This window comes from Microcaecilia unicolor, chromosome 7 (assembly GCF_901765095.1).
Source record: "Microcaecilia unicolor chromosome 7, aMicUni1.1, whole genome shotgun sequence".
Lineage (NCBI taxonomy): Eukaryota > Metazoa > Chordata > Amphibia > Gymnophiona > Siphonopidae > Microcaecilia > Microcaecilia unicolor.
The window spans coordinates 93,581,237-93,604,640 of NC_044037.1; the positions used below are offsets into that span (position 1 = coordinate 93,581,237).

At 44.4% G+C, this 23,404-nt stretch overlaps 1 protein-coding gene across 1 annotated transcript in view; it reads left to right on the plus strand.

Annotated features, from left to right (window-relative positions):
* Positions 1-17,174, plus strand: part of LOC115475010 (E3 ubiquitin-protein ligase TRIM39-like) — a 159,122-nt gene extending 141,948 nt beyond the window's left edge. Inside the window, exons 11-12 of the mRNA XM_030210748.1 lie at positions 7,538-7,653; positions 16,505-17,174. Coding sequence (XP_030066608.1) covers positions 7,538-7,653; positions 16,505-17,019 — 631 coding nt within the window. The 3' untranslated portion in view covers positions 17,020-17,174. The remainder of the gene's footprint in view (positions 1-7,537; positions 7,654-16,504) is intronic.
* Positions 17,175-23,404: the final 6,230 nt, after the last annotated feature.

The window sequence follows — 23,404 nt, forward strand, 5'->3', positions numbered from 1 at the left end:
CTCTGATTCACTGGCACTGTGTGCTGAGAGGTCGCCACATACAAACGCCAGTAGGTCAGGTGACATCTGATGCTCATGCTTGTGTCAGAACTGAGGTCTGTGCATCAGCCCAGGAGCAGAAAGGATTAATAATAACATAGTAAGTGATGGCAGATAAAGACCTGAATGGTACAGCCAGTCTGCCTGATAGTCACACTCATTATCAATTCATGATTAAATCAACAATGAACATGATATTATATGATTGATTGTGGTCTTTCTTTGGCGTTTCTGGGACATAGAATATAGAAGCTCAACCGGCCCTATCCTTGTATTCCAACTGCTGGAGTTGCTGTCGAAGCCCACTCCAGCCTATTCGTTTTCTCATTTGGAGGACACAGAGCGTAAAAGTCTGTCCCACATTGTCCTCATGTTCCAGCCACTGAAGTCGCTGTCTAAGCCCTTTCCAGCTCATGCCTGGTTTTGTCCCTAGTTCATCACAGCCGGAGTCACCATCTAACAGTCACTCAACACATCCACACACATGCAGCCATTTAAGTTTAGGTTTTTTATAACTTCCATTTTCTAATTAGAGATCCATTGTGTTCATCCCATGTCTTTTTGAATTCCGTCACCATTTGTGTCTTTACCATCTCCTTAATGGAAAACTTTCTGCATCTGTGTGGAGGAAGAGGAGACAGCATTCAAAGAACCTGGTACTTGGTAGGTGAGAGGCTGGCGCAAGTGCAGCTTTCACTTTCATGGGAACCATGCATGAGTTGTTTCCATCCCCACGGGAACCTCGCAGGAACTGCTTCAGTCCCCACGAGAACCTAGCAGAACTGCTTCCACCCCTGAGGGAACCCTGCAGAACTGCTTCCATCCCTGCAGGAACCCCGTTTCCAGCCTGTAATCCTAAACAGGGTACATAGCTCTGAGTGTAGTACCTTGAAAAAATAACCTTTCTTTACTGCCCACTGAGGAGAACCCGGAATCCTACAACCAGCCGCTATAAAACCATGCCCCTTGTTAAACCCTGTGAGTGATTGAAGAAGTAAAAAGCCCTGGTCCATCCTTCCCACTTAGTCCCTCCCTTCACTTAAATTGAAGGGTAGGGATCCGTAAGGGCAGGAGTAATGTCAAGGGACTCTACTTCTCTGGTGCTGGAATTCAAAATGGCACCTTCTCAGCCACTGCTCCTGTTTGCCACTTATGTGTGTGGTGGGTAGAGTGGGGGGAGGGAATCCTGGAACTGATGGAACGTGGGATACCTTGGAAAGAAAATTAAGATATGATAAACACAGCTTAATGATGTTTTAACCTTTTAAAAGCCAAATCATTTTCTAGTAACTCAGGGAATTTCAAAGTACATAAAAAGAATTCTGAGCTTATTCCTGATATAATGCACACACAAAAAAAGAAACTCTTTGATGTAGCCCATATTCATTGCATCTAAATAGATTTGCATGCAGAAATTCTGTTTTAATGACACTGTTATGCACTATAACCAAATGGTTGAAGGCTTAGCAAGGGATACCTATGAGGAATGCTATACCTAAGACCAACTGTACCAGTGCCAGGACAGCTAAAGTATTAGAGTCCTCTTTGTGTCTCTCTTTAACTTTCTCTTCAGCATTTTTCTTTGCTGCGTCCTTCTAGCTTTGCTCTTCCTTCTGTCCATAGGCTGGAGCTTCTCTACTCATAAAAAATTGTGTGGCGGTATTTAACTATGCGTGATGACAAGGTGGCATGTATTTATACACTAATATCTAGAAAATAAGGAGATATCAAATAACAGGCATCAAAATATTTGACACAGGCTTTAAACGCTCAAATGGTCAGGATACTTATCAGAGGAAAGGCCTCAAGAAGCCCCCAGCGTATATTGTAGCTTCGGGGGCTGGGCTTCTTCATCATTGGCCAGAAAACCTCTGTAGACTTGTTTGCTTTTAACGTTTTAATTTCCAAATTTGCTAGGTATATAAATTCACACCAACATTACTTAGCTTATCTGGTGTTTGTCAATCTTATTTCCATGCGGGTCCTTCCTACACCTCGGCCACGACCTACGATGGCCGCCGTTTCGAAGACCTGCCTCGGGGTTCAGTGGTCCGCGTGTTATCTCCGCACTAAAGGGTTGTAAGAATACACTTACATGCTTTCACTGAAGGGGAACATAGTTCATCCTCTTTTTAACAGTAACTTCAGAAACCTCAACACATTAACATAATGCACACAAATTATTTCATAGGGCTCATGAAACCCCAACAGCTCATTATCACAAAATTTTTCACACTCTGCTGTCTTAAAACAGAGAATTCAAAATTTCTTAAAACAGGATTTTTTTTCACTGAACTACAACATGCTCTACTCTTTGAATGTTATAGAAATATTCAGAAAGTAATTAAGAATAAAAAAACTAAAGGCTTCACACTCCTTGACTCAGTACTTGGTGGAAGCCCCCTTTGGAGTAATAGCCATGAGCTATTTAGGATAAGGGTTTGCCAATCTGGACAAACAGATGGTATAGTTTAAGTTCATTCTTCCTAATAGAATAGCTGAAGCTCTGTCAAGTTGGCTGGGGTTTGTTTATAAACTTCAGTCTTCATGTCTTGTCATAAATTTTCTATTGGATTAAGGTCTGGGCTTTGACTGGGCGACTCAAGGACATTCACTTTCTTCTTGCAGAGCCACTCCATTATTGGTTTTGCTTTTTGCTTGGAATTACTGTCCTGCTGAAAGATGAATCTTCTCCCTCCAGTCCAGTCCTAGATCTATGGCATACTGGGACCAGGATTTCCTCCAGGATCTGCTTCTATTTTGCACCATACATCTTTCTGCTATCACTTCCTCTTTCCTGAACAGATGATGTTAGCAAGGTATTGTGTTGGTTTTCCACCACACATATCCACTTTGATCTCATCAGATCACAAAACCTTCTCCCACATGCATTTACTGTTTGTTTTTTATTTACAAATGCTATGAAGCACATCATATGGCTTTTCTTCGGTAATGGCTTCCTTCTTGCTCACTTCTTGTACAGGTTATATATGAGTACTCATATCATTGATAAAAAGTTATCTTCCCCAGTCTCAGCCAGTCTTAGGCCTCACAGGATCTTCCATTACAGTTTTCCTAACCCACAGCTACTAACTTTTGATGGACATCCCGATTGAGACACCCTCCTATTGGTGTCAACTGTTTTTATTTTACGATGATAAACCTCAAGGGATGTTGAAAACATTGCAGTTTTTTAAATAATCTTCCTCCATGTGTATCTTTGAATAACTTTATCCTGATGTTCTTTGGGCAGCTCTATGTTCAGCCCAGATTCACTTCACAGAATAGAAATAGCTTGATTGTTATCCAAGTGTATTCAAATCAGCTCAACTATTGTGGTCGGACAGGGACTATTTAATATTCTGTGGATCTTGTGAAGGCAATTTTCAGCTTAACATTTGGCTAATTTGGGTTTGCTATGCAAAGGGTGTAAAGACTTATCATGACTTTTTGGTTTCTTTTTCTTACTTTTTGCATATTTTTATAAGGCTTTTTTGTATTGAACATATGGTGTATATTGTGTTGATTGGTGAAACAAAACTCCTACTTTAACCTTTTTGAGCCCATAAATGCTTAAGGAGCCCTTTTACTAAGCCGCATACCCAATATGTGTCAGTTTGGAGTTACCTCCTGGCTACTGTGTGGCCCTTTCGGTAATTTCATTTTTGACATGCGTCCACTATGCTCTCCGGAAAGTAATTTTTATTTTCTGGTGCACGGCAGAAACCAGTCACAAAAGAGAGGGTATAGTAGCATACAAGCATATAACACAAACAAAAAAAGCAAAACTAGGCCTTCAGGAAAGAGAGAATAGCCGTCCTTTATTGTGAAAAGACCCGACACGGGCCGTGTTTCGGCGCACAAGCGCCTGCCTCAGGGGTCTAACATAAAAACACAGAGATATAATTGAATATGTAAAACTACACATAAATTAGCATATGCATGATAATATAATAATGAACAATAAAATAATATAATATATAAAATATGAAAAATGAAGAATGAGGATCAGAATGATGTCAATCAAAACCAAACTAAACAAAATTGTATAAGAAAGATTGACAAGACAAATCTATACAGTACAAAATCATTAGTTAAAAACAAAAGTTAAAACCAAAACGATATGATAAAATGATCTATTGTAATCTAACTCACTTAATAATTGTCAGTGTCAAGAATATAATAAAGAAACGTATGTTGTGAGTTTAAGAGATGCACAGATTGTATATTTCTGCATGAAAGGTGAAAATAGCTTACCAAAGTATATCTTCACTGTACATAAACAGGAGTGATCAAACGGTCTCAATAAAATGCCTGTTTGAAAAACATAAAAATGTGTATTGATATATCCATGTGGTAATATTAATGAAACATGAACCTCCGTATAATATAAACAACGAGGCATAACGATGTATTATCAATCAGTGTGTAAGTGCCACCCCACATGGTCCGTTACTGATTACCTTAAAAGCTTTGGAGACATAGAAGAAGATGTCATGTAGAAGGACAACATAAAAAATATATTAAAAAGGGCAGCATTAAAGACAGTTACAAAATGAAGGTAAAGCCAACCTACAACATATAACTACGTAAAAAGGGCAACGTCTGATATCATATCTTTATTAGATTATGCCTCCGTAAATTGTGATAATACTCTCTACAATCTATCAAATGTCATATGTGTATGCTTATTAAAACGATAAATTCTACTGAATTGTAGACGTATATGTGGCACTACCTAAAGTATAGATTTAACATGCTGAAACCTATACAGCATGATCAACTAATGTGGAAGTGCTAAAAACTTGTCGAAGTATAATCAAGACAAAAACCCCACTGCTTTACAATTATAAGTTAGGCTTACCAGCAAATGCTAGACGTACACTCAATCCAGTCAGACGCTGTCTGTTGAGAAACCGCCAAAAGATAGGATAGACGCCGTTAAGTGCTTAAATTGAAAAAAAAAGGGGGATGGGGGTATGGCAACGTAATGGAACCTGCGGGGTCCTAAAGGTCGTATAGTAAAATCTTATATGTAAAATGTAAACTGCGGCAGAAACCAGGCAGTAATCGTCATTCAATGTGTGTAGATGATTACCACACGGTTAACGCGTGAGACCTTATCACTAAGTCAGTGGCTGGCGGTAAGGTCTCAGACCCCCAAATAGACTGTGCCAATTTTTATTTTGCTGCACATCCATTTTCGGCAAAAATAAAAACAAGCATTTTTCAGCATGCCTTTTTTACAGGCATGCTGAAAAATGGATCTGCCCATGCCCAAATCACGCACCTACATTAGCACAGCCCATTTTCAGCACACCTTAGTAAAAGGGCTCCTAACTTATTTCAGTTGTCATATGGCAACAAATGACATGTAAGGGTTAATGCATTTTGAATTGTGTTTTTTAGACAATAGAATGGCATTACAGGCAATATGTGTTTTTTGGGTTTTTTTTTTAATCCTGGTTTCTGGCCTTTCTGACAGGCTGTGGGGCTCATTTTTGAAAGAAAAAAATGACTAGAAAGTGGCATAAAAACGCCCAAGTCAGTATTTTTGAAACCTATTTTTCAGACGTTTTCCTATACAATTCGTCTACAGTTCATCCAAACCACAAGGGAGCATGTTGGGGGTGTTTCAAAGGCGGAATTATGGCATGCCTAAGACTTTGATGTTTTTCAGCCATAATGTAACAAAACAAAACTGTCCAGGACTAAAAATAAGATGTTTTAGTCTAGACCTGTTTTTAAAAGGAATAAGGCACAAAAAGGTGTCCTAAATGACCAGATGACCACTGGAGGGAATCAGGGGTGACCCCCCAATACCCCCCCCCCCCCAGTGGTCACTGCCCCCCTCCCACCTCCAAAAAATGTGAATAAACATATGACTTGCCAGCCTCTATGACAGCCTTAGAAAAGTCAAATCTATTAAAGCAGCATGCAGGACCCTGGTCGGTGCAGTGCACTATGGATTGAGGGACTCAGGTCCCTATCTCTCTCTAGTTGTCACACTTGTGGTGGAAACTATGACCCCTCCCAAAGTCACAAAAACCCTATTGTACCCACATATAGGTGTCCCCTTCACCCATAAGGGCTATTGTAGTGGTGTACAGTGGGGGACAGCATGTTTTGGGTGGGTTTTGGAGGGCTCAGGGGACAAGATAAGGGAGCAAGGGTGAGATGTGTACTTGGGAACATTCTTATGAAGTGCACAGAAGTGTCCTCTAGGGTGCCCTATTGCTCTCATGGGGGGTCTGGGGAACCAGTCTACTAAAAATTATGGCTCCTCCTACATTCCAATGCGTGAATCTCTACGTTTTCCACTTTTTTAAATAGTTTTTTAAAAAACGGACAAAAAAAACAACAAAAATGGCAAAGCACAAAACCTTGTTAGAAACAGTATTTCTGAAAAAAAAAAAGAAAGGTAGACATTTTTCTTTTTCAAAAATGACCTTCTTTCCTTACTCGGATTTTGAACATTTTGTGCAAAACGTCCAAGGTCGGACTTAGACATCATATCGAAAATGGCCCTCTCTATATAATTGGTGAAAATGAGCTATGGGACCTCAGATTGCTTCCCTGTGAAACTTGGGGTCTCACAAAGTTCATTGGTTTTGGCCACTTTATTTAATTTATATATGAATTTGCTCTATATTTATTGGATACACTTTTTAAATTTAATATAGATTATAAGCTGATAACATAGGGGTCCTTTTACTAAGGTGCACTAATGATTAGCGTGTGCTAAATGCCTCACAGCCCATTGTATACCTGTGGACTGCATGGCACTTAACACACACTAATTCGTTAGTGCATACCTTAGTAAAAGGACCCCATACTGTTTGTGCCATCTGTCATCCAGAATAGTGTTGAATCATCTAAATTAGTTGAGAAGTTTCCAATCATAGAAGATTGGTTTGATAAAAAAAAATGCTTATGTATTAATTATAATAAGAACAAAGCTGTTTTCTGTATATGGGCCCCATATATGGAATATGCTTCTGACTTACTGTGTCAAGAAAGAGATATGTTAGCGTTTTATGAGCTATTAAAATCATATTTTTGAACAGATATTTAGTTAAAAGTTTTAACATGATCTATAATTTAGCTTTGATATATTGTTTTATCACTGTTTTGAGTTTTTATTTATGATGCTTTTAATTAGGCTGATGCTATTGTAGTAGGTAGTTGTTAATTGGTTTTATTTGTTTTCTTCATTATTTTTTCTTGTTTTATTTTAGTTATTGGTAACATTGTTTTATTTATACTAAGTATATGCTTTTGTAAACCACAGATATGTTTTTTATTATTTACATAATAAATGAAATGAAAAAAGTACAAAGGTGTGAAAATGTTTACAAGGCACACTACATGGACCATTTCTCCTAACACCAAAGAACAATTGTAACTCATTAATACATCTTTAGTCCCATGTATCCTAGTTGGCCTATGAAACTGAAAGTTGGAGATTAAATAATAACAAGAACTTTTGTGTCCTTAGATGTGAATATAAGATGCAGGAGAGACCAATGTGTGGATCTGCTCTTCTGGATAAGAAATTCCTAGCATTTCTTGGACATTATGTTGGTCCCAATCTTTTACTCAAGAAATATAAAGGTGAAAGATCATTTTGTTTTATTGTTTCACTTAAAAAAAATCTTTTTTATTTATGTTTGCAGATATCTTTGAAATGTACATTTTTTTGTTTACTGTATTTAATAAAATATATTGCTTAGATAATGGAACAGTTCTTCCTTCACACCTAAACAAGTATGTAAGAGAAAAATGTCCCCGTAGCTTGATGTTCATGTCAAGACCAGCGTGTGAGCTTTGTTCTCAGCATTTTGCAGCTACAAGATAAACCAGTGTTAGCTTTTTAACACACGGGACTTTCTTTCTGAACATATGAGTAGTCAAACGTGCCTCTTTCCTTCCTAGATTCAACAGGAACCTTGGCGTGTAGGAATTAACAGTCATGCAGGGCATAGATAGCTGGATACTGCTTTGTGCAGTACACATATTGCACACAGCATCTCCTCCTCTTCCCCTTCCTGAGCTGTCTCCTTTTGAATTATTTGGATTTCAGCCTCTAGTGAGTTTGTTACTGGAAAATATTCATACTTTTGAATAGTTACGGTATATAATTATTGACAGAGTTCAAGCCTCTTTTTGGGGTTGTATGTGTGTGATATTAAACGATGGCTGTATATGGCTGTATTAGCAGGAACAACAATGGATTTATCATTTGAAGACTAAGCTCTAGGGGTTTGAATAAAGCTATTGAAAGGCAAGTGTTTTTCTGAATGGTTTTCACTTTAAGAAATCTCTGATTGCTGATTAGTAGTTTGAGTGATGGTGTCTGTTTGAAAGCATAGGAGCCAACTTTTCAAAATTATTGAGGGTGCTAAACCCAGTGGAAATAACCCTTCCTTGGACACATAAAAGGAATTTTCTTAATATTGGGGGTGCTCAAGCACCCACAGCACCTACACAGTTGGCTCCTATGTTTGAAATAGTAGCCATTTTGCTTGCGGTTAGTGTTTGCGAAAGTTCCTCCTCCTGAAGCAATGAGAGGCTTTTGTTGAGGATTTGTAAAATAAATGATTTCCACCCTGTCGTACCTGAATGAAGGAGCTCCTGAACTGGCTATCCAGCACGAAACAATATGAGAGTGAAGTGAAATTGGAACTGTATCGCAAGTTAAGTGCTGGTTTTTGCTCTGGGGCTATTTGAGTTTTCTTGCATGAGGGTTGGGGGATTTTGGATGTTTTTGGAAACTTTTTTGAGTAGTAGTGTTGTAGTGCACAGTGCACATTGTTGGACCATAGTCTATGGAAGGGATGTTTTTGGACATTGAGTTTTTCCTTGTTACATTTTTTTAATGTTTTTTTCCTCACTGTTTAAGTTTCCCCTCCACTTTAAGCCTATGATAGTGTTGTACTCCTGATAGGGTGACAGTATAAGTTGTGATGGCCCTGGAGTCTTGAGGCAAGTATTTCTATATTGGTCTCGGTGGTGCCCTCTGAACCTCAGTTTCTGGCAAAGTGACTATTCAGATAGTGCCAAGGTGGAACATAGGTGGTAGTCCTATATCCAGATAACTTATCTGGATAATTTAGAGGGCATTTTAAAAAGGACATCCAAGTCAGAATTGAGACGTCCTGCTCATAACGTTTAAAAAAAACCTGTGTATCTCTCAGCCTTTTTCTAACAGGAAGTACATCGGGGTTTCCTGTTCGAAAGTATATGTGAACATTCAAAATGTAACGGCATTTTACAAACGGAAACATCTGTAGCATCCCCTTTCAGCAAAAAGAGTCCACAGAGGTGAAGGAACACAATGCAGCACAAACAAGAAAAGGAAGTGGGAGTTGGATGATGGCTCTTCAAGAACAAGCCACGGGACGCCAAAGCACTTGGTGAAACAATCTTTATTGATGGTGGCTAGAGACTGAATGCGGCACCGTATTTCGGCTAAATGTGCCTGCCTCAGGAGTCTCATGGTGAACTTGTAATGTAATGTTTCAAAGCGAAGGTTCAATTAGTTAAAAGGCTGTCGATGATTGGTCTTGAGAAAGACCTTACAATGAATGCTTCTGTAGAGTCCAAATAGACATGCTGTCAGCGACGCCTGGGCGTCCCATGGTATGCTTCTGAAGAGCCATCATCCGTCTCCCACTTTCTTTTCTTGTTTGTGTCCCCTTTCAGGACATTCCTGGATCCAGGGCCTGACCTAACTGGAGCCTCCCAAAGGCAGTCTCCATCAATCCCTTACTCATTTGTCGCTCGGTGCCTCCACCTGGGGAAGAAAACTGTTAGCGGGTGGGATTACCCTCTTCTCCTCCTAGGAAAAAATGAAAAAAAAATCGCTGTGAACAAGGCTGGCTAATAAATTAAATATTTTTTGTTGGACTATTCACTTAGGCCTCTATGTACACCATTTTATGCATCTAAGAAATGAGGATTCCTTATCACATTAACTCAGTTACCATAAACAAACACCAACAGTCTTGTTACTTAACTTCTTAAACCTGTATATCAAATACTTTCTAATTTGTGCATTCAAACCAACAGCATTAGTCTTTAACCCAGATCTTCAGAACCAGTAACTTATAGTCTCGGACACTCTTTTAAACCCCTTCAGTCTTGATTGCCAAGGTAGTAACTGTAAGCTCTTCCCAGTTCATTATTTAAACCTGTGTATGGATGTATGAGCATGGTTGTATTGCCTAGGTTCCTTCTGTTCTTTCCACGCTGGTCCACCTTCACCCAGCCCCCCAGATCTCACCCCTATACTGGAGTCCTCTTGAGCTGGTGGCTCTGGACTTCAGTCTGGCTGTGGCCTCCTGGAAGCTTCCCCTGGGCTCCGAGGACCTTCTGGGCTCCTAGTGCCAGCCACACCCCAGGAACATTCTCCTTTGTTGGATCCCTAGTGCCAATTGCACCCCGGAGGCTTTCTCCCTTGCTGGCTTTCTCTTCAAGAGGAGCATCTTGTGTTTCTCCCTGCTGGGCCTTCTCCCTCCCTGGTTTTCTCTTCAAGAAGAGCTCTTGGGTTTCTCCCTGCTGGGATTTAGGCTTCGTAGCCCTTAACAGGGCTCTGCAACTACCAGTAACAGGGTTTCTCACTACAAGACTACCTCTGCTTTTCATAGCCCTAGGCACTGATAGTTCCTCTGCTGGCCATTTTCTTCTGTCCTGAGCTACTCCCAATGGCTTTCATGCCTTGAGCACTGCTTCCAAGGACTGCAGCTCTTTTTGTCTTCTGTCTTCAGGAGAGCCTCTAGCCAGGATTACTCACTTGCTAGGTTTCAGAATCACCAGCCCTTAACCAGGGGCGTATCTGAACTGCGGCGGTAGGGGGGGCAGGGCCAGAGTGAGGGGGCACATTATAGCCCTCCCCCGTCGCCGCCGACGCTGCCATTGCCGATCCCCCTCCCCCCAGCCGCTGCCATTGCCAACCTCCCCCCGCCGTTGCTGTCGCCTACCTTCGCTGGCGGGGGACCCCAACCCCCGCCAGCCGAGGTTTGCTTCCTCCTGCTGCTGTCGGCTGCCTTTAAAAGAATTCTGTTTCTGAGTCTGACGTCCTGCACGTACAACGTGCAGCGACGTCAGACTCAGAAGAAACTTTCCGCGCCAGCTTTGCAGACTGCAGTGGAAGAAATGAAAGGACCTCGGCTTGGCTGGCGGGGGGTCCCCCACCAGCTGAAGGAATTCTTTTAAAGGCAGCCGGCAGCGGCAGGAGGAAGCAGACCTCGGCTAGCGGGGGTTGGGGTCCCCCACCAGCGAAGGTAGGTGACAGCAACGGCGGGGGAGGGTTGGCGGCGGTAGGGGGGTCCAGGGTGAAATCTGCGGGGGCCCAGGCCCCTGTGGCCCCACGCAGATACGCCCCTGCCCTTAACAGGTCTCTGAGTGCTAGAGAGCTGTTTCCCATCTTAGCCAGAGACTAAAACAACATTGTTTCAGTATCAGAGATGACAGGGCTCTCTAGGAAGGCCACCATTCTCCCCCTCCCTAGATCTTGTAGGGAACAGATTTTCTAATCCCCTTATTCTGATCCAGCTCTCTCCATTCAGTGTATGTGCATCATTTATCCCACAAGCTTTATTCCCTTTACTGAATTAACTCCCTCAGAATGTGTGAAAGTGTTTCCATCATCCTGCCTGTCTACTGCCATTTGCATGCAGGCAGAGCTGTGGAGCTCATCCCCCTCCTGCAATGTAACAACGTTCAGTTAGCTACATTTCTGTGCAGTTCTATCAAGGCAAGCCAAACTGGCAGTTATGAACTCCCCAGTTCACCTCAGAAAGAATAGATCTATTTGTTTTTTTAAAAGCACTTTACGAAAGTCCATTTTTTTAAGGTGTGGGAAGCCTATTTTGATATATTATCTCGTCAAGGATGTAGATTATTCTTTAGTAACTTGTAAATGTTTTTAAACTATCACAGTCAGCTGAATACTGATCCATCTATTTCTATTATTATTTTAAAATTTGTTCTTATATCCCACATTATCCAAAAAAATTAAAATTTGGTTCAATGTGGCTTACAATAAAACAATAAATAACAGCGTACCTATAATAGATAGTTAATAATTTCATAGAGAAGCTGTTCGAATTTGGTTTAAATTGTACTATGGAATTGTTTTACATAATCTTGCCATTTGAAATAATGTTTTAATCAACATGCCACTGTATCATAATCATTGTGATTAGAGCAGTGGGCTGTGAACCAGGGAAGCCAGGGTTCAAATCCTACTTGTCCTGCTGGTATTGTGACCTTGGGCCAGTCCCTTTGGTCTCCATTCCCTCAGGTACAAACATAAATTGTAAGCCCTATGGGGCAGTTAACAGTCAACTATACCTTCTTGGGCTTAGATTTGGATAAGGTGAGTAATTAAATTTGATGTACCTTTGTAATCATTTTATATTCTGTCAATAAAATTGATATGAATATTAAAATACCATTCTTCTGACCAAAGTCCCAGTGCAGGGTCTGAGGACAGTCACTTGTTTTTTTTGTTGCGATGCAGAACCTGTATAATAAGGAGTCTGTGGGGGCCATTTTATAACTTGGCGCCTTCAGTTAGGTGCACTGATGTCACTCGCTGAGTGCCAATTCTATAACAGCATCTGTGTGCCAAGATGCCAGTAGAGAATACTGTATAAACTTGAATTGTGCTTGGTCAATGGTAGGTGTGAATGGGCACTCTATAGTGCACTATGCATAGTGCATTACTTATAGGGGCCCGGTATTCAGACCGCAGGAGGCGGTCAGCTTGGATATTCATGCTAGACTGTTTCCAGTGACTGGCATCAAATATCCACTTTATTTTTAGCTAGTTTGAATTTAACCAGCTAAGACGGTATTCAAAGATAGCCAGTTAACTCTAAACCAGCTAAAGATATACCAGCTACTTAAGCAGCCCAGTGTGGCCACTTAAAATAGCTGGATATGAATTGAATATTCAGGGATAGCCAGCTATTTTCTAGGTGCTAACTGGGAATATTCAGCTGGGGATTACTGGCTATCCCCTGCTGAATATCGACAGATAGCCAGTTAAGTTCCATTCCTGGCCAGTTAAATGGTTTTGAATATTGGGGGGGATAGTATTCTATAAATTATGCATGTATGATGGAGACACGCCCAATAGCCTTCTATGCTCCACCCATGTATATTTCCTCTGGTATTTACATGCTATAGCAAAGCAATTAGACGTGACCTTATAGAAGCTAGTGCACGTCCATGCATAACTGACAGTTTTGGCATCTCTGTTGCACATAAGTGTGTGCTCCAAGTTATAGAATTGCCCTGTCTATGCCCTGCTACCAAATCCATTGTGAGCACAATGATTTTGCAATGATTTTGTTAAATCATGAGAGCTACATTTTGACTTGATTCAGTATATGGCGCTCAAAAATCAGTGCCCAATACTATTCTGTAATGAGCAATCAAAGATGAGTTCCCAAATTTGGGCGTCGGGGCGCTTGCTGAAACCAGGTGTATTTCCTGGAGCCCAACCACTGCGTGCAAATTTTAGGAATGCCCCTGACCCACCCATGTACCTCCCATGGCCACACCCCCTTTTGGGTTGCATGCTATGGGATTTGGGTGTACATAGTTATAGTTCATTAAAATTTGATATACCTCCTAGCTTGCGAGGATTCAGGCGGTTTGCAATAAAATATATTTATAAGAAAAGAGTGTCATAAGATTTTCACAGAAAAGACCTAAACCATACATTCCAAAGGAAGAGAAAAAACACCAGTAATCATACATAGTTATAGAATAGCACATAGCAAGATGTGTGCACAAATACAAACTGGTGCCAGTTAGCACCCGATTATTGGCACATCTTGGATCGATGTCCAGTTTTGGGCACCATATATAGAATCTGGGGGTTTACGCTTAAGAAAAATAGTTTGGAGGCAGGGAAACCAAATAGCCTCTTTTTTTCAGTTCTGTTTTTATTAGGGCTGCACATTTAACGCATAATAATGTGATTTGTTTAACTCGCGTTAACTTTTTTAATGCGAGTTAGCATGTGTCTTCCCCACCAGCAAACATCCAGCATTGTTCTTACCTCTCCGGCACTCTCCTCTCCTCTGCGGCTCCTTTTCCCTGCTCTTCACGGCTGCTGCACTCGAAACACGCTGCATGTCACCCAGCTCCAAGCCTCTCTCTGAAATAGGAAGTTCTGTCAGAGGAGGCGGAACTTCCTTTTACAGAGATGCTTCAGCATAGGTGACATAGAGGGGCATAATCGAACGCGAACGCCTATCTCCATGGGCGCCTATTTCCGTGGGCGGGACAAACTGTATTTTCGAAAAAAGATGGGCGCCCATCTTTTTTTCGATAATACGGGTTGTGCAGGGCAAATGCCTAGGATTTGGGTGTATTTCAGCTGGGCGCTTTCGGTTTTCAGCGATAATGGAAACCGAAGGCGCCCAGCTCAAAAACGAATAAATCCAAGGCATTGGGTCATGGGAGGGGCCAGGATTTGTAGTGCACTGGTCCCCCTCACATGCCAGCACACCAACTGGGCACCCTAGGGGGCACTTTTACAAATTAAAAAAAAAACAGTAAAAGAGCTCCCAGGTGCACCGGTGCTGAGCCCCCCAAATCCCCCCCAAAACCCACTGCCCACAAGTCTACACCATTACCATAGTCCTAAGGGGTGAAAGGGGGCACCTACATGTGGGTACAGTGGGTTTTGGGGTTTTTTGGAGGGCTCAGCATTAAGCACCATAAGTGTAAATTGGGGGCTGGGCCTGAGTCCACCTACCTGAAGTGCACTGCACCCACTAACAACTGCTCCAGGGACCTGCATACTGCTGTCAGGGAGCTGGGTATGACATTTGAGGCTGGCATACAGGCTGGAAAAAAAGTTTTTAAAGTTCTTTTTGCTTGGTGGGAGGGAGTTAGTGACCACTGGGGGAGTCAGGGGAGGTCATCCCCGATTCCCTCCGGTGGTCATCTGGTCATTTAGGGCACTTTTTTGGGACTTGTTTGTGGAAAAAAAGGGTCCAAAAAAGTGCCCTAAATTCTTGCTAAAAACGCCTATTTTTTTTTTTTCGATTATCGGCAGAAGACGCCCATCTCTCCTCGGTCGATAACCACACCCCAGTCCCGCCTTCACGCCTCCGACTCGCCCCAGTCAACTTTGCCCGTTTCCACGACGGAGTGCAGTTGAAGGCGCCCAAAATCGGCTTTCGATTATACCGATTTGGGCGCTTTTGTGAGATGGGCGCCCATCTCCCGATTTGGGTCGAAATATGGGCGCCCATCACTTTCGAAAATAAGCTGGATAGCATGCTTTCACTGCAGTGGCTGTGAGGAGCAGGTAGGAGTTGCAGAGGAGAAGGGGAGGTAAGAAGAGGTTCCACAGCCAGCAAAAGAAAAGGGAGAGAGAGAGAGAGATTGCAGGGGGGGGAGAGGAGGGTGGCACTGCAGGAGAAAGTGAGAGATGCAGGGGAGGAGGGGGCAACAGTGGGAGAAAGGTGAGAGGTGGGGGAGGAGCAGCAGTGGCGATGGGAGAAAGAGGAGAAGGGCAAGAAATACGGGGGAGGAGGGGGCAATGTGGAAAAAGAAGAGCGAGAGATGTGGGGGGAGGGGCAGCAGCAGCGGTGGTGAGAGAAAGAGAAGAGTGAGAGATGCAGGGGAGGAGGGAAGCCATGACAGGAGAAAGAGGAGAAGAGCAAGAGAGGTGGGGGAGGGGGTGAGAGATTGAGAGAGAGAGATATGTGGTGGTGGGTTGCCAGAGAGGTAAGAGGTGCCAGGAGATAAAAAAGGAAGAAAGTGAGAAAGAAAGATGGGGTCTGCCGGGGGGGGGGGGGGGGGGGAGGGAAGGAACAGATGCTAGAAATAGGGGATGAAAGAATCAAACAATGGAGGGGGGAGGAAAAAGAGAAAGTGGAGGAGTGGCCTAGTGGTTAGTGTGGTGGACTTTGGTCCTGGGGAACTGAGGAACTTGAGTTTGATTCCCGGCACAGGCAGCTCCTTGTGACTCTGGGCAAGTCACTTAACCTTCCATTGCCCGCCACATTGAGCCTGCCATGAGTGGGAAAGCGCGGGATACAAATGTAACAAAAAAATAAATAAAGGAAAAAAATGGTGATCATGGATGGAAGGAAGGCAGGAGAGGGAGATGGGATAAGATGGAATCAAAGTTATTGGTTGAATGTTTAGGATCAATAAAAAAATGTAAACAACTATGTGTACATGCTAAATTTATTTTAACTCTTTTACATTTGGATCAGGTGATTAATCATGCGATTAAAATTTTAATCAATAGACGGCCCTAGTTTTCATATCATTTTTGTAATTCAAGGCAGTCTAGTGCTGAAGGGTGTGAAAGCTTAGAAAACTACTTTGAATGTTGATAAATGAGCTCCTTCTAGCCTGATAGCCCATTAAATCATTCCCAGAAGTGAGCCCTGAGTTTGGAATTGTTTTTTTGTTTCCTCTGCAGAGATTGTTACCCTCAACGCTAGAACTGCACAACCATATCTCATCCTAAGTGCTGACGGCAAAACTGTGAAATATAGCTTTGTGAAACAGAACCTACCCGATTACCCTGAGAGGTTTGACTTTGAACCTTGTGTGCAGGGTTGTGAGGGATTTACATCTGGAAGACATTATTGGGAGGTGGAGGTGGGGGTTGGAAAGCACTGGGCTGTGGGCATCACTGCTGAATCTGCAAAGAAGAAAGGGCGGAATAGGTTTACCCCCAAAATGGGAATATGGTCAGTGGAGTATGTTTATGATTACTATGATGCTCTTACCTTTCCAAAGCCAACTCGTCTGAGCTTGAAGGAACGACCTCAGAAGGTAGGACTGTATCTGGATTATGAACAGCAGCAGTTGTCATTTTACAATGCTGAAAACATGGCTCACATCTATACATTCACAGATTCCTTTAAGGAAAAAGTATTTCCTGTATTTGGGACTTATGATCCAGTAACACCGCTTAGGATGTGTTGCTGACGAATTGATAAGGCAGCAGCCCCCCTTAGCAGGACATTAATTAACTTTGTCTGACTTATTTGCTGTGTCCAGGAGAGCGGACTATGTGCTTTAGAAAAATAAAATTCAGTGTGGTTATGCTGTAAGGGCCAAATTCTATGAATGGCACTTTTTAAAAATTGGCACCGAAAAACCACATGGTTATGGATGGATAGATGGATGGAGGGGAGGGGAGGGCAGGGGAGAGAGGAGAGTTACATAGTAACATAGTAGATGACGGCAGAAAAAGACCTGCACGGTCCATCCAGTCTGCCCAACAAGACAACTCATATGTGCTACTTTTTGTGTATACCTTACCTTGATTTGTATCTGCCATTTTCAGGGCACAGACCGTAGAAGTCTGCCCAGCACTAGCCCCACCTCCCAACCACCAGCCCCTTGATTTGTATCTGTCTTTTTCAGGGTGATTTTATAAACTACGCCTAAAGTTAGGTGTAGTTTATAGAATATGTGTACAATGCTATTCTTGTGTCTAAAATTTAGGCGCACTCACTTAGACCACTTACAACCAGGCCTAAATACATGCGCCTAAGTTAAGCACAGATTGGGTGTGCACATAGATTTTTGAAATGCCTATAGCCTGCCCATTCCACTCCAGGGGCCATGCCCCTTTTTCGACTGTGCGCATTAGAATTTACACGCACTGTGTTATAGAGTATGCCTAGAAAGTTATGCGTGTAAATTCTAATTAAAGTCAATTAGTGCTGCTAATTTGTTAAGTACCAATTATTGGTGCTGATTGACTTAATTAAGTTGTGCGCGCAATTTGGCCATGCGTCCAACTTAGCACACACAATATAGGGCGCCATATATAGAATTTGGGGGTAAGTATTTCAATGTGGAAAATTCAGGAAATTATTTCTTAAGAAATCTAAAGTTTAAAATACTGAATTGTCAGAATTCTATTACATTTCTTCTTTTACTATGTTGCTCATTTTCAAAGCACATAGACTTACAAAGTTACATCTATGCAACTGTATAAGTTTATGTGCTTTGAAAATGAGCCTCTGTGTATATTAAATTTAATTATTGATTTTTATCAGTTTGATTTGAATTTTATTGTAACTTCCTTAGCTGTGTAAAACCTTATAGGGGCCAACACTCAATGGTGGTGGTGGTTGTATGGATTTTAAGTATTGGCACTAGTGTTGAAATTGATAAATATACTCAGTACTATTATACAGGGGCATAGCCAGACACCCAAATTTTGGTGGGCCTGGGCCCAAATTGGGTGGGCAGAAGAACTCCGCCTTGTCCCACAAGTGATTTGGTCTCTCCCTCTCTTGCCTGCATCCATATGATCTCTCAAACATCTGCCCTTCCCTGAATACCTTTTAAATAGCAGATTTTCACCAACCGCGAGCAGCAACTAATACACACTGCTCATGCTGGCCCCACAGCCTTTCCTCTGATGCAACTTCCTGTTTCCGCATAGGCGGGAATACATCAGATGGAAGGCCTCAGGGCCGGTGCGAACAGTATGTATCAGTCGCTGCTTGCTTCAGGCAAAGATCTGCTATTTAAAAGGCATGCAGGAGGGACAGTTGGGAGTTTTCGGCTGGTGGGGCTTGAGAACCCCTGCCAGCCACATTATAGATGTGCTGCTACTGGGTGGTCCTGAACCCAAAGTGGATGGGCCTGGGCCCACCCGAGCCCACCCTTGGCTACGCCACTGCTATTATATATGTAGCAGTGGTTCAGAAGCCAGGCCTCTGGACACACTCAGCCAATCAGGTTTTCAGGCTACCCACAATGAATATGCAGGAGATATATTTATATGCATTACCTCCATTGTGTGCAAATTCATCTCACACATATTCATTGTGGATATCCTAAAAACCCAACTGGCTGTGTGTGTCCCGAGGCCTTGCTTAAGAACTCCTGATGTGTATTAAGTGGCACTGAATATACATGTTATAATGGCAATACAGTGATTGTATATATTTAATTTAGGCCTAAACTTTAAATGTGTGACAAATTCGGATAGTGGCTGAATATTGCGCTATCCTCATCATTGGAAAACCTGGCTTGTTTTTTCCCCCGAACCCAGCCTCCTACTATACAGATAGTATTGGGTTGTTCAAATGGACTTTTTACCTGATACTGTTTGTGTAAGGGCCAAAAATCCACAGGTACTGAAGTTATACATTTACCCCCAGATTCTATGTATGTTACCTGTGACAGAACAGTGGGTTCTTTAAGCCTGTAAAACTGCTTTAATTAATTCTTGAAGTGTATTTCTCTAGTTTGGCCAGCAGGTGGGGCTTGTTTATGCTTAAAGCTGTTACAGAGAAAAGACCTGCAGTGATGTGACCAGTTTTTTTTTTTTTTTTTAACTTGTTCTGAGATCTGATTGGCCTGGAGTTTGAAACTACCCAGAAGTTACTAGTTTTGTGTTCAGTTTCAGCCCAGGAGAAGAGAACGAGAGAGCTCTTTGCTGAAGCTCTGTAAAACATTTATATTTGATAACTGGTGAGCAGCTATATGTCCTGATCTCCCCAGGTGCCACTTAGATAGTAAACAAATGTTTAGGTCGTGTTATAATTGATCCATATTTTAGTTACTTGTTATTGTTTTGCTAATTACACTTTTTCTGATTCACTGTTCAGTTTTTCAGACAATAAACACTATTAGTTTGTTGACTCTGCCTGTCTGGACTGATAAAGAGCTCTTGTGGTTTGTGTGTTGGTGTTGCGTTCCTCACCTTTGCGGTGATGGAACGCTCCCACGGAGCGGAGCACCGGCCATCTTGGCAGCGCCAGCGCTCTGAGCATTGCCGCCAGCCGCCCTGGTCCTCTGAAGGGAGCGCTGGTCATCTTTGCAGCGCCGGCGCTCTGCTACCTACCCTCTTCTCCCGACACGGGGTTCGCATCTGGGAGATCGGCGTCCTGCGTGCCATATGTGCTGCTGGCCGTGCGGGCCTGGATCACCAGGGTGCTTGACCCGCCTCCTGCCCCATTAGGATTGGGGCCCTCCACTGCCAGGCTCCTCCCCCTCCTGCAATTCGGCCAATGGAGGCCCTCCTTGCCAGCTGCTCCCTATTACTCTGGATGACTGGGGCTATTTCAGAAGCACTCCTCTCCACTTCATTGCTTCGGCTTCTACTAAGGTAGGTGTTATTTACTCTGTTCGTGTCTTTACTTACTTGCTCCTGCTACCGACCACTGCCTGGACCCGGTTTACTCTCTGTCTGCTGCCTGTCTCTGACCACTGCCTGACCCCAGATTACTCTCTGCCTGCTGCCTGTCTCTGACCACTGCCTGAACCCGGATTACTCTCTGCGTGCCGCCTGTCTCTGACCCCCGCCTCTGTCTGGAAGCCCTGCAGGCCGCTCGCACCTGGGGGCTCAACCCTCGGGGAACCGCGGTCACCGCAGGTGAAGCCTCAGTGTTGCTCGGCCCTCTCATCTGTGCTCCGGTTGGCACAAGGACTCACAACCGTGACAGTTGGGTCCTGTGAGTGCTTTCTGGGAACTGTGGGACCACTGGGAGTTTGGCCTCCAGTAACCTAGAAATCACTGGGGATAATTTGAGAGCGGGAGATATGCCCAGAGGCGGTTGGGACCCAGTCGGTGGGAGGAGGGGCTAGTGTAGAGCACAAGCAGCAGGTAAAGGTGGACCTGAGCTGTGCTGGGGTTAGACCCTCTAAGTGGACGTGGGGTAGCCCAGGTGGGTGGCTAGGCGTTTCATGGAAATTGAAGCGTATTCTATAACAATGCGCCTAAGTTAATTGGTTAACTAATCAGCACTGTTAATTGGATGTTAAGCAATTAGCACTAATTGGTGTTAATTAAGATTATGCACACAACTCACTAATACCCAGATGATCAAAAGCAAACGCTGGCGCTAGTGGCTGTTAGCGCCATACTAGTGCCGGCGTTTGCTACTGCTTCATGATTAGAGCCCTCGAGCGCGTGAAACAACATGCTGGAGGGCTGTTTGCGCAAGTAGCATGCAAATGCATGCTAAACAGGGCATTAGGTATTCCTCCCCAATGATCAGCGGCCAGCACGCCAAAATTTGGGTCGTTTGCCGATCTTTGGGGAAGAATGGTGAGCCCTGTCCAGCATGCTGGCAGGCCCCAGTTCCCCCCCAAATCAAGCCTGCCACCTGCCAGCAGGGGGCTGGAGGTCCGGCGGACCTCCGGTCCCCCCCCCCCCCCCCGACGATCCCACCCCCACCCCCAGGTTCAGGGAGGCCTGGAGATCCGGTGGGTCTCCAGCCCCCCCCTCGAACCCCCAGAAAATTTCAAGTGGCCGCCAGCCAAACCCTCTCCCCCCCCCCCCCCCAGCGAGCAACGGGGGGGGGGGGGGTGCAACTCCCCCCCCCCCAGCGTTGTCTGACCAATCCCTGGTGGTCCAGCGTGAGGATAAGTAGTAGTGGTAGTAGTACTAAGGACAACCCCCCTCCCGGCCCCCCTACCTTTAGTTGGAGGAGGGACGCAGCCTGCCTCCCTCCTCTTCCTTCTGTTGACACTGCCGCAAAATGGCGACGCCCAGCCCCGCCCATTGCATCCTGGGATGCGCTGGGCGGGGCTACAGACCATGTAAGGGAATCCCGAGACCGTCACAGCAACAGGATGCAGGGCAAGGACAGAGCTCCGGGCAGGAAAGAGGGGGTTCTTTTCTGCCCCAAAGAGGTCACTAGACCACCAGGGCAGTAGATAGTAAGTGAGGGGAGGGGAGGGGTGGGAAATATGTGAGTGAGGGGAGGGGAGGGGTGGGAAATATGTGACCTGGAGGAGGGGAGGGGACAGGGGAGGGGAATATGTGACAGGGGGCGGGGTGAGGGTGAGAAAGGGTGAGGATGCAAAAGGGGCGGGCATGGGTGGGGTGTGGGCAGGACAGGGACACAACATGAGTCCTCTTTTTCAGAGAACAAAATATGGTAACCCTACATATATAGAATCTAGCCCTTACTTCCTGTTGATAAACATATAACTTTATTTATTGACCTGATAGTGTGACAAGCACCTTGGCCCAATCTCTCTTTTCTCACTGGGGATTCTCTCTGTATCCTAGCAACTGATCTCTGTAATCAGCAGCTTTCCACTAGTATGTATTAGAGCTTTGCTTCTAGGAAAGAACTCCAAGACAAACCTTGGTTACAGTACCAAGTATGCTAAGGGGTAGATGCATCAAGCAAACGTAAAAAAATCAGAAACGTTAAAACCTTTACCGAATTTCAAATAACGAAGCATGCTCCAAAAACACAGCCCCAAAAAGTTTGGTGCGGTATTGGAAAGAACGATGCACCAATCCCCGTCGGTAATCGGCTCGCAAAGCATGCGCAAAGCAGCCAAGCGTTATGCTGGCTGCTCTGCGCATGCCAGAAACGTTCAAAGCACAGTCAAATCGCAAGCACATGGCTCCCAAATCAAAATAAAAATAAAAAAAGGATCGGGAGGGGGCAAGGGCGCTCATCAGGAGCGTCCTGTACGGACGGCCTTGCCCCCCCCCCCGCTGCTCCCCACTTTCCGCCGCTCCCCCCACCCCGAAAAAGCAAACTTCTAGAAGCCCCTGCCCCCCTCCCTTCCTCACTACTCTCTCACCTCAGCTCCGCCTCCCGACATCCTCCGTCCGTGCCCCGCCCCCTTTTGGGGTCGTCGCCGCCATTCCCCTCCTCCATCGGGCCCCCCTTCCTCTTACCGGGCCCGTGCAGCGCCTCTCTCCTCTGTCCGAAGGCGCTGCACGGGCAAGAAGAAAGCTGAATCAGCTGATGCCTGCCTTCGCGATGGCGCGTCTTTCTCCTGCTGCGCCCGCACCTGTCTGACGTCAGTAACCTACGTAGGTTACTGACGTCAGACAGGGGCGGGCCCAGCAGGAGAAAGACGCGCCAACGAAGCTGGGCGAAGGCAGGCATCAGCTGTCTTCTTGCCCGTGCAGCGCCTTCGGACAGAGGAGAGAGGCGCTGCACGGGCCCGGTAAGAGGGAGGGGGGCCCGATGGAGGAGGGGAATGGCGGCGACGACCCCAAAAGGGGGCGGGGCACAGGACGGAGGATGTCGGGAGGCGGAGCTGAGGTGAGAGAGTAGTGAGGAAGGGAGGGGGCAGGGGCTGCTTGAATTTTGCTTTTTCGGGGTGGGGGGAGCGGCGGAAAGTGGGGAGCAGCGGGGGGGGGGGGGGGCAAGGCCGTCCGTACAGGACGCTCCTGATGAGCGCCCTTGCCCCCTCCCGACCCTTTTTTTTAATTTTTGTTTTGATTTGGGAGCCATGTGCTTGTGATTTGACTGTGTTTTGACTGTTTGTGGCATGCGCAGAGCAGCTAACATAACGCTTGGCTGCTCTGCGCATGATTTGGGGGCCGATTAACGAGGTGTATTGTGATTCTTTGATACATTGTACGTTT